General features: G+C 31.4%; 1 protein-coding gene across 1 annotated transcript; it reads right to left on the reverse strand.

Annotated features, from left to right (window-relative positions):
* Positions 1-31: 31 nt before the first annotated feature.
* On the reverse strand, positions 32-7180 carry LOC133288455 (trigger factor-like protein TIG, Chloroplastic). Its single transcript, XM_061486210.1, has 13 exons — positions 6846-7180; positions 5783-5866; positions 5285-5410; positions 4751-4839; positions 4376-4559; positions 3718-3808; positions 3455-3609; positions 2426-2518; positions 2234-2326; positions 1222-1302; positions 911-1060; positions 580-675; positions 32-299 (listed from the first exon to the last, which is right to left on the reverse strand). Exons 1-13 carry the CDS (start codon positions 7161-7163, stop codon positions 222-224), a joined length of 1638 nt encoding a protein of 545 aa, XP_061342194.1. The 5' UTR covers positions 7164-7180; the 3' UTR covers positions 32-221.
* Between the last annotated feature and the right edge of the window lie 5009 nt (positions 7181-12189).

The following is a 12189-nucleotide window of genomic DNA, read 5'->3' on the forward strand; positions in this document are numbered from 1 at the left end:
TGGAGATTAGTAAAGAATTTTTTTGAGACCTCTTTTTTCTAGCTGCTGAAGTATATTTAGCTGCTGTTAGCAGAAAGTACACTTGTAATACATAATTCTGTTCTTAATTTTCTTTCTTCAAAATTCAATCAAGAATAGTTTATTTTCTCAGAACTTACATAAGCCGGAAAAAAAAATCTTTCAAATGGGCCTGTAATTTTGTTTTGGATAGTGCTCATCTCTCATCTGGTTATATACTGAACCTCTGCATGTTCTCTCAACCATTCTAGCACCTTAGCTCCTTCGAGTATTTCTTGAACCTTCAGGAAAGTTAAAAAAGATCATATCAATCAATCCTTTAAATTAGGAAAGAGAGAAGTTTGGCCCAAAGCATAAATTTTCCTCCTTGAAAATGCAACCTAACCTACCATTGTCTAGACAATGTATAGAATTTAGTTAATCAACACTCTAAGCAAATAGGAAGTGCATATCCTACATGGAACATTTCGAAGGTGGTTCAAGATATTTGTAAATTTGCTTATGCATATATGCAATGAAAACAACAATAACAGTTAACAAACTCAAAATTAATGTGCAAACCTGTCCCTTCACCCGTTCCTCATCATATTCTTGTTTTTGACGTTTGAATTCAACAATGGAGTTCTCAACCTCTTTGACGAGGTCCTCAGTAGAAAACTACAAAACATATATGCACAAATCATTCTAATAAGCCAAAGCATTCACCAAAACACATTAGACAATTTAATAATAAAGCAAGTGACATGCAACGCAAATGTTATTTCTCAATCACATTAAATTAAGTGGCCCTAACATATTTATATCGTCTTTTTTACAAGGGGGAAGAATTTGTTGTCAGTATGACCTGAGGAAATATTTGTAATGGATACATATTTTAATCAGACATGCATACCTGCAAATTTTCACGCCTATATATATCACCAACTGCAAGATTCTGTTTTATCAAATTTGTTATATTTTCCTTCTGATGCTCAAGATATTCGTTCACAGCCTTTGGACTTGATAGAGACGCCAGCTGCTGCTCATTTAGTTTTACTTTTGCCTGCATCACAATTATGCTAAATAAGAACTAGTACAAAATTGAGTGTGTGTGAGAGAGAGAGAGAGGAGAGTTTTCTTGTATTAAAATCATAAATAAATGTAAAACTGTTGGAATTCAAGTTGCCTGATTGGCCTATATAAGTTGCATCTTGCAATCAATACCTGTATTTCTAGTAAGTTGGCTCCATAAAGCTGCCTACCTTGCTCCTCAAACAAGGATTGAGGTATGTCAACTTCTACACTCTGAAAATGACAAGAAGCACAGCTTTTTTGGGATAAAGTATGCAGACACCGATGTTCTTTTGCAGCAGATAATGCCAAAAAAAAAAAGTTTGGTAGCAAAGGGCCAAAGAGAGGGAACCCAAATTTAAATGAAATTTGTGTTTCATAAACATCAGATGTTTTCCAAGGACAAATTGTCCACCATACGTGATATAGATGATTTACAAGATATATCAAGATTCATAAATTAACCACAGGTCCAGAAGGAAAGGTGGGTTTTCCCTTGTCATCTCTTATCACAAAATTACAGAAATTGAAGTGCTTCGTTATAATGGTTATATGCCTACCAGCAACATCAATATCCACATTACCTTTATCCTAAACCCTAAACTAGTTAGGATCCGCAGCGGACAGATCCATATAAAAGAAAGAACAAGTTAAAGAAGAATAAATAATAAATAAGAAAAAGTAATATACATACATATATATATATATATATATATATATATATATATATAGGGGAAGGTTATATTTACAAACTTTTTATTTACAAACTACACTAAGTATGACCGGTAATTTGTAAAATAAGTTTGTAAACGGATCTTTCCTCATATATATTTATATATATATATATATATATATATATATATATATATATATATATATTTCCCACTGCCAAGTTTTGTTTTACTACTTTCCCTCAAAAGTTTGGACCGAGCTCATCTTATCGTTTCTTTACGTCATGCTCTCGGTAACAAATTTCTCTTCTTACCGGAGCATCTAAGGGTTATATGCCTACTAGCAAAGGAAAAGAAACACTAAAGTGTATTCATGTGAGATGCGCATGGTATAAGAAGCATGCATATTGAAAACAACATGTGGAAAGGTACATTCTAATCTAGAAGACAAGACAGATTTAATCTAATACTGATACTTATTAATATGATGCTACCTTGGAAAGCTGATCTAAAATAGCATTATCAGCTGCTTGTTCTCTAGCTGTTTGCTCCACCTCTAGGCATTTCTGTAACAATAAGTCTTTGACCTGGCAATTCATGCTGGAGAATTTTATTCTGAATTCAACATATAATTCCTCAGTTTACACTTTACAGTGCCCCCCAGTACATAAGGGGAAAAAAGTCACCTGTTCCACTGTTGTGCATCCAGGGAGAAGCTTATCAGCAATAGAATCATCCAGCTCCGGTAAATCTCTGTAAAAAAGTTCTTTGCATTCAACCTATTATAGATGAAAGTTTAATAAGCACGATCCGATAAAGTTCAATAGGCACATATATATATATGGGCTTATCATTTCTGCAGCCGCCGTAGATAACACTCTCTACAGCTGACACAGAAAAATGGGTCCCACGGCGTTTTAAAAAAAAAAAAAAACAAGGATCCGGTGCCGTATCCTAAGATCCGCACGCGGATCCTGGCTAGCTGTAGGTGCAGCGGCTGCAGAAATCATTTTGCCTATATATATATGTGTGTGTGTATATATATATAGGGGAATGTTATATTTACAAACTCTTACAAATTATACTATGTTCTTCCGGGAGAACACTAGGTTACACTATGTTCTCTCGAGAGTACATAGTGTAATTTGCAAAAATTTGTAAACGGATCATTCCCCATATATATAGGCATGTTTAAGCAAGGCATAAGCAAATAATGAAAATGAAATAGCAAATATTCACCAACTATTCATGAAGTACAAAATTTGTGTCCCCGAGAGAATGAGTTAAGCACTGTGAACCCTATTTTGGAGGTCCGAAGTTTGAATCCCATTGAGAACAAGTATAGTTAAATTTTAGCAGAGGGATAAGCTACCCCCTCAAATGGAAAGCAAAAAGTCAGCAAGACTGTATTTAGACAACATGCTTCAATTGATTACTGTATGATGGGCCAACAACTAGACAAGTTGAACAAGAAAGGTAAAGCTAAGATCATAAACATACTAATGTAAGAAAATGCTACTCCCTCGTTTTATAAATCAAAAGAGGAAAACTGTATCAAAAGAAGAGATGAAAAAGCACCATAAATTGTGTTAGATATATGGCTAACAAGAATTTATGATAAACGAGTTGGCATCCAAAGGACCAAAAGAAAAAACTAATATGCCAACTCGTGTCACTAATACGATTAATTTTTTTATTCAGCATTAGAAACTTACAGTAAACTGAGCATGAACACCACGAAGATTTTCTTGCTTCCATGTTTCAGGAAATACAAGAGGAAATGACTTTGTTTCGCCTCGACAAATTCCAATTATAGAATCAAGGAAACCCGGTAAAACTTTGTCACCATCTTCTGTATCAAAATTAAATCCTGCATGTATAATAAAAGGTTTAGAGGAAATATGTTCACGATATATTACCCAAAAAAAATTGCTATCACTTCTCAGTTTATTGTCATCCTTCAAGCACATCACCGGACCTTTACTTTCTGCGGAAGGAATAATTTTAATATTTGATTCATCTTGGTCAATGGTTGTTGCTGAGATGTCAAGGACAACAACATCACCAACCTGTGAACAGGAAAAAGTATCTTGCAGCAGGCAGCAATATTTGGTAGACTAGTTGATATCAATTAATACAATCATTAATTATCAAGGTTATTGTAAATGGGTTTTATGAGTATAATGTTACATGACCCAAGAAAATTTTCCTACACACAGAATTAAGAGGTGGGGTCCACATGTTTTTTTTTTCTCTTTCATCATTCTGCTTTCTCTCTCCTCTTTATTGTGAGTGTAGGAAAGTTTTCTTACATCATGTAACATTATACTCATTAAACCCATAGTAACTACATACAAAAAGAAAAAGTACTCATATGACAACAATTCGCTATTTTGACATAGTAAAGATGTAAAAACAAGCATAAAAAATAATCAGTGAATATCATTCATTGTATCAGCTGCGACTAAATATAAAAATACATGAAGATATCTGGATAGTTTCTTAAACTTGTACGTGTTATGAATAAAATGATTCATGAATGTTTCAAATGAGTAGCATTTTTAGTAAATAATCATATTAAAAATGAAAAACAAACTAATGCAGTCAGATGACTGGTATAAATTAAATTCAGTCACCTGTAGCCCTCTGTCAGTAACAACTTTCAGTGAACCAATGGACTTGTAACGCCTTCTAAATTCTTGTTCAGATGCTCTGTGAGCATCTATATCGCTGTCTATCTCAACAACAATCTTCAAATTTTTGTATGCATTCTCAGGAATCCATTTTATTTCAGGCACAACATCAACAATGACATCATATCTGGAGAAGTGGAATCCATGAGAAGAATCAATATAATCTGCTTGTAGAAATCATTGGCTGACAATGTGAACATTCCTTAATGTCAATCTTCCTTTTTTTTTAATGAGAGAAAACAGTTGTGCTAATACAGATTCAGCAAAGGAAAGAAGACAAAATGTATTTCAAACTGCTTAACCTATAGATTACGGTACCTAAGAGACCCGAGAGAAGAATATGTTTCCTCCATCTCAGAAAATTTAGTCACTATACGTACTGAGTCCTGCAAAGCCCTTCCAGTAACCTATAAAACAAAATTGATTCTGAGATGCATAAGTGTAGGATCAAAATAGTATTTTTGATATGATAATTAGCTTTTTTCAGTAATTACTTCAGACAAAGGATCAGGAAATTATAAAGATTTTTTTTATCATCTTTTGATCAATACAAATGTCAAAGGCCTTTGCAAATAGATTCAGATAAATGAGCTATCATAGACTTTGATAATGAGAAAAGGTCGATGCTTGTGCAATGTGCATGAACTGATAAGCTTGTCTTTCAAGAATGAAACTATATTTTAGTAATTTGATGAACATGAATGTTAATTAGCAGTTTCCCAACCAATATCAAGGAATCCTTCACAGATATAATTTCAAATAAAAACAATGAACCGGACATTGTCCAAAAGACTAACATCAAGAAAGTAAGGAAATCAAAAATAAGAAAACAGAAACCATACTGCAACATACCGATTCCAGAGCATGTGAAAGTGTCCTCCTCAATATAGATTCAACCGTAGCCTTCTCAACATTTTTACTCCCAACATAACTAACAAGAATACTCTCTGGAACCTTTCCAGGGCGAAATCCAGGGATCTGTTCATGAAAAATAATGATAAATTAGCTCATAAAAGTAGCATGCTGCATTTAGATGCCAAAACCTAGGATCCGTGACAATCTTAGGCAAACTACTTTGTGATATATGGTTAAGTAGTAAACTCATATAAGATAGGATAGAGAAGATTGTAACATTTAGTAATCTCAAATTTTCTACGAAAGACAATGTAGAGGTTAAAGTCTCCAATTTAGAGGGGCAAAAAAATCATTAACTAAAATCATAAACAGGAAATCCTCATGACAGAAAACATAAAGAGCACTGTTTTGTCGGACATATTTTCTTTTAGCCTGAATATGAGGAAGATATTATATAATTTTATACAGCATAAATTAAGTGTAACCCAATAGCACCTTTGCTTGCTTGGTAAGATCAGCTATGACCCTTTTGTAACAATCTTCACATACCAGTGGTGGAACCTCCACATGCAATCTAATCTGCAAAGAGAGATATGCAAAAACACATATTCAGTGATATGAATTCTAGGCCAAAGATATGTTTACCATTATTTTATTTTAAGGGTTTCTTTTTGCAAATGATTAATGATGCTTGCACAAGCTTACACTCACGTAACTCCTATGCAAGCCATTGAATAAAACTCTAGTTTGACTATCACTTTTTAGGGAAATGACAACATTTGTTAAACACCCCTCATCAATACCAATAGTTTTCAGGATGAAAGGAAAGAGAGGGAGGGGGGATATGGCAGGTGAGAAATAATCAAATATGTGAGAAATGTCATATATGCACGTAGGGGGTTGTTTGGTATGTTTCATTTTATGTTTTCATTAATAATTTAAAAAAAGGAAAAAACTTTTATCCTTTTAAAGGATATAACTTTGTGTCATTTTAGATTTTAACAAGTGATTTTCGTCAATCAATGGTTATGATTTATTGAGTCAAACTTATTAATTAATTATTAATTTGTAATAAAACCCAATAAATTCTAACAGTTGATTGACGAAAATCAATGGTTAAGATCTAAAATGACACAAAATTATATCCTTTATTTGGAACGAGAAACTTTTCTCCGTTTAAAAAATGTCACATTGTTGCAATAATGTTCTGTTTTCAAAGTTTTTGTAAAAGAAAGGGCGAAACACAAAAACTTAAAATCAGGAAATAAAATAAAATTAGCGTGGCATTTTTTAAACTATAACTATCATATAAACAAAAAATAAATAAATAAACAGAAATCAAAGTAAACATCCTGACATTTTCCTCTTTTATGTAGTCCTAATTGTGCACACACATTACATAGATTTTACAATTATCATTACCCTTTACACTAAGCAATATCCAAATAAACCCAAAAAAAATAAAAAATAAAAAATGGTATAATGGACTATGACAAAGCTAGAAACCACTTTAAAGGATGCAGCATAAAACCGAGAGGGATGGAAAATAAGAACATACTCTGGAATTGGGTTCCTCTGTTTCGGAGACCTTCAAGTCTGCTGGAAGAGGGTCATTTTCTGTGCCACGTGCGACCGAAGAAGAAGAAGAAGAAGAAGAAGAAGCTGAGACAGTGAAGGGAGAAGAACTGTGATGATAGAGAAAAGGTTGAAAGAGGTGAAGATGAGGAGTAAAAGATGAGAGCTTGAAGGACTTGACTTTGGAGGGTCCAGAGTTGGCACGAAGAATAAGAGACTTTGAAGAGGGAAGAGAGAAAGAAGGGTTGAAATGGAAACGAAGGACACTTGTGAAGGTTCGGGTACACAGCTCCATGGCCATCAACACCAATCACCAGAAACACAAACAGAAATAGGAGAGCCTGGTCGGATAATAAAAAGATATTTTGTATTTAAAAACAAACTATGACCTGGCAACAAAAATAAAACAACAAAAATAAAAAAAAAAATTAAAATATGACAATTTTAATTAGGGGAAAAGGTTTGTCCATCTAAACGAAGAAGTTGTATGACTCACACTTTTATTTATTTTTTTGTCTACTCTTTTTCTTTCGTGATCTATTTTTTTTTTTAACTTAAAATTACACAATTTTACATCATTTAAAATGACACATATTTTTCTCTTTTAATTATATTTTTAAGTTTGTCTACATATAATTATATCATTTTAAGTGAGAGAAAGAGGTACATAATAAAAATTATGAGAGAGAAAGTGAGGGGTTTTTTTAATTTAAATTTTAAATAAAAAATATTAGTTTTAACTAAGATGACCATCCTTTAAAAGGATAAATATTTTTCCTATTGAAGTGAATTTTGGATACCATCGTAGTAGGTACAAGTAGTGTTATTAAACTCGACCTGAGTATCGATCCGGTCGAGATATTGGATCACTGGGTCACTGGTCAAACCGATTGACCTGTATATATGTGTGTGTGTGTGTGTGTGTGTGAACATATAAATTTAATTATATTACCCATGTTTAGAATGAGTTAAAGAAGATTCACTAAATAAGCTCAAAAATTATCCAATCATATTTTTACAATTTCATAAAGCACAAATAAATGAAAATACACGCTATTACGATGTCAATTTAAATTGCAACTCAGAATTCTCATAAACATACATCTCAATAACATTCAAAAGGCCAGATGTTATCAACTCATATTTTTTAAATTCATCTACATTGAAATGGCATGTGTCATACCCTTTTAATTTATTGTTTTGCAAATTGGTTCACTATAGGAAACTGAAATTTGAGATCATTGTAGAAGAATACACTACTAGCAAATAAAATTTTAAAAATAAAATAAAATGAGTTCTACATTTTTTATAAGATAAAACAATTTTAGTTTTTTTTTTAAATGTATAACCCGATTGGGTTACTAGGTCACCGGATCACCAATTTTGACTGAATTTAATACATGGCTGATCCGATACTTGACTAAAACCGATTTGATAACCTATTCGCCGAATTTCGTGTCTACCCGACCGAGTCGAGTCAAGTTTCATATGGGTACAAGTACAACACTTTGCAAATTAGAAAATAATAAGAACATAAAAGAAAATAAATAAAAAGCAGGGGATTTTTTTTAAAAAAAAAAAAAAAAAAAAAAAAAAACAAGCAATTCATATGGTATAAAAAATTTCTTCTTTGGGAAAGAGAGGTACCTAATTCGATACTCCCTGATATTTAAAATATTTCCATCACATACCCAAGAACGTTTCTACTGTAGTCCGGGAGCAGATGGTCCGTTCCAAAATAAAAAATAAAAAGACATAAAGAGAGAAATATAAGAAAAAAAAAGAATATAAAAATAATTGTTTTTACCAAAAAGAAAAAGGAGCACAAATTATTTTTATACTCCTGGAGTATATTATAAAAATCGCATACCCAAAAGTGAAGAAAAATTCTTATGTAATCCATATATCATTCAATTATTTCAATCCCCTATTTTTAAAAAGACAACGATATTTAAAAAATTAACCCTAACCCAATGGGCTGAAAACTTTTTAACCCACAATATATCCAATTGGCCTGCAAACTATTAATATATATAATCTCCAATAAATTATAATTAATATATAAGAAGTATAGGAATTTTTAGCTTAAGTTAATCCCTTACTATAATAAATATAATATTCAATAATTTGAATTGATGACTATTAAAATTTTGGGTAACTTTTTGTTAATATAATAATAAAACTAATTAGAAAGTTAATTCAAATGTTGATTTCACTTAAAAAAAATTTAAACAAAAAATGATGGTGGGTAAATGGGATAAATTAGTTTGCACTAGTCAATCTATAGCAAGTTGATCACGAATAAAGTATATCCAGTTAGCCTATGTTTTTCTTTCCTTACTTAAAAAAATGTATATGATATATATGTGGAGGACAATATGTTTTTAAATCAGCTATTAGAATGCTAGCTTAGGCCTACTTTTAGTAGCCTTACGTTAGTGGGAGTAAACTTTCTATACATTTGGTATACTTACACCTTCTTTTCTTTTTTTTACAGTACCAGATATACCTACACTTTTAGGTAGTGTTTGGTTTGGAAGAAATTTTTTTTTACTAGGGAAATATAATTGATAGAGAAATGGTTAGAAAGTGAGTTTGGTAGGAAAATGTAAAAAAAATTGTTTGGTTGACTCAAATATTACCAGAGAAATTTATTTAAATATGCAAAAACTATGGTCGGGAGAAAACTTTGCACCTGTTTTTTCACTTCCCAGTTATCTCAAAATACTACATCTCAAGTGGTATTCTGTAAGAGTGAATTTTATCCAAAAATCAACACAAAATTCATTTTCCCATCTATCCTATTTGCCTGGTATTTTTTGAAAAAACCTGAACCAAACGTGGTATCTTCCAATATCCACTTACACTTTCCCATCAATCCCAAAATAAACCTTCAACCAAACACTACCTTACTAAATAAGAAAAGTTTTTGAGACATTAAAAAAAATTAAAAAAAAGTAAGAGTTAAAATAAATAAAAAATTTATTTGCTTGTTAGTAAACAGGTATATCAAGTTCGGTACACAAGTAGAATTAAAAAAAATTGCCGTTAGTGGGTTAGTTTTTTTTTTTTTTTCTCTTAGACTCATGTATACTTTCTTATGTTATCTTTTTCTTTCCTTACTTAAAAAAATGTATAAGATATATATGTGGGGGACAATGAAAATATGTTTTAAATCAGCTATTAGAATGTTAGCTTAGGCCGTCTACCAAAAAAAAAAAAAAAGAATGCTAGCTTAGGCCTACTTTTAGTAGCCCTTGCGTTAGTGGGTTTTTTTTTTTTTTTTTTTTCCTTCTTAGACTCATGTATACTTTCTTATGTAATCTTTTTCTTTCCTTTTTTTTTATTAAAAATGTATAAGATAATATACGTGGAGGACAACGAAAAAAAATCAATTTTCAATAAACTTTGATCGGGACAGTGACTCAAATTAGAGAGAAGGAAAAAGAGAAGTGGGTGAGAGAAATAACGATCTTTTTAATAAAGTATTAGGCCCATAAAAAAATTATAAAATACAGTGACTCCAAAAGATGAAACTTCAAAAATAGAAAAATAAAAATAGCATGTAGTTATCTTTCATTTCTCCTTCTTTTGAAGTTTCTTTCTTTTTTCTCCTTTAATACAAATATAAAATTATCTTCTTCTTTTTTTTCTCCCCCAATACAGTGACTAAAAAAAGAGTCTCTACCAAAAAAACAAAGATGAAAGTCATAAAAGAAAATACAAAGTATGAGAAGTGACAGAAATAACGATATTTCAGTTTCATTTATCATACTTGGAGGATATGATGCAGTAGTAATTATGAATAATAATAATAATAGAAACAATAACACTTCATGTAATTTTATGGTAACCCAATAAGCCACCTTTCTAAGGGTTCACGAAAGCTCCTAGACTCTTGCAGTTTTTAGCTCCCATGTACTTTCATGGCTGCATTGTGGACTTGTTGTGGCAACTTCAACAAAATTTAATATTATTAGTCAAATAATCGATAAATTGGTGGATATATCTAAAAATTCAATATTATTAAAACAAAAAGAAATATTTTTGGTGGGATGAGAGCATATGTTCAATCTTCCCCAGTACCGTTTTTGAGAAGAGTTTAAAGCCTTAATCTCTAATTCATCCCGAATCAGACTAGTTGCGAAGCGAACTGTTTGGAATATCTCAAAAAAAAGATCTTTTGAAGCCTAAGTTTAAATATTTAATTGTTTTTTATATTATCCATCAATTATTCGATTAGTCCAATTCGAGCGGAGAATAATCATATGAGTGGCAAAACTCTCTCTACTAAGTTTTAATACAATTGTGTTCTTAGGCACTCAAACTTGAGACCACTAATTAAGCTGGAACAACTTCTTACAAAAAAATTTATTTGGTTTTTCTTCATGTATGTATTGTAATTTGTATGATTTTGATTTTAACGGTATATTATTAGACGGAGCAATATAAATGACTTGAATCAGACTCTAACTGGTTTGGATTGAGTTTCATGCCAACGAACCATATCCATTATGAAACATATGTAGATTTTATCGGAAATACCCTATTCCACGCGTGGCCATGCCATAAAATATAAAATTCCATAACATACTCACTGCAAGCCTTTTGGAGCCCAATACTATAGCATATTAAGGGTCAAAATTAAATAGTAAGTGCAATCTATTGCATTTTGATCTAGATAATAGTGAATTAAAAGAGTAATGCTCTATGGCCATAATTATGATAAAATTCAACTGGACTCATATATGGTTGTTTGATGGAATAAAGTAGAGGGAATCACTCACCTATTCAAGAGTTTAACAAGCATTACAAATCACTATATAAAAAAATCAGAAGAAAAATTATGGCAAAGTTAAATTTTCCTTTTTTTCAATCCCCAGAGTTTCGATATAACTGAAAGCTTAGATATGAATTTCACCAGCTTACTTGATTTAAGATGAACAGCATGCATTCATAGATATGTTGAATATATAAATTTTATGTACCATCTAGATTTTAAAATCTGAAAGAAGGCTTTTTCACCAAATAATTGCTTTTTTTTAAAAGTACATATTTAATTTACTTTTTTAAAAAAAAAATGAACACAATGCGGTTAAATATGCACAAAGATCATACATGACAAGTCTCGCACGTTAATGATGCAAGACTTAATGTCATTGTTGAAGTCTCACATGTTGACCATGCGAGGCTTTTCATGTCCTGCACTTGATTATACAAGACTTAATGTCAACACGTAAGTCTTACATGTTTGTCATAAAGTCTCATATATTTGTTATACGAGACTACCACATTGACATTAAATTTTATATAGTCAACGTGCAGGA

Source organism: Gastrolobium bilobum, unplaced genomic scaffold (assembly GCF_033153095.1).
Source record: "Gastrolobium bilobum isolate Gb01-03AN ecotype WA unplaced genomic scaffold, APGP_CSIRO_Gbil_v1 utg2184, whole genome shotgun sequence".
Classification (NCBI taxonomy): Eukaryota; Viridiplantae; Streptophyta; class Magnoliopsida; order Fabales; family Fabaceae; genus Gastrolobium; species Gastrolobium bilobum.

Excerpts from the sequence above, each read along its gene's own strand:
- LOC133288455 (XM_061486210.1), bottom strand. The coding sequence starts at position 7,163 with ATGGCCATGGAGCTGTGTACCCGAACCTTCACAAGTGTCCTTCGTTTC. Across the intron at positions 2,327-2,425 it reads GATGCACAACAGTGGAACAG|GTCAAAGACTTATTGTTACA; the intron begins GTGACTTTTTTC and ends ATGAATTGCCAG. Across the intron at positions 676-910 it reads ATAGGCGTGAAAATTTGCAG|TTTTCTACTGAGGACCTCGT; the intron begins GTATGCATGTCT and ends TATGTTTTGTAG.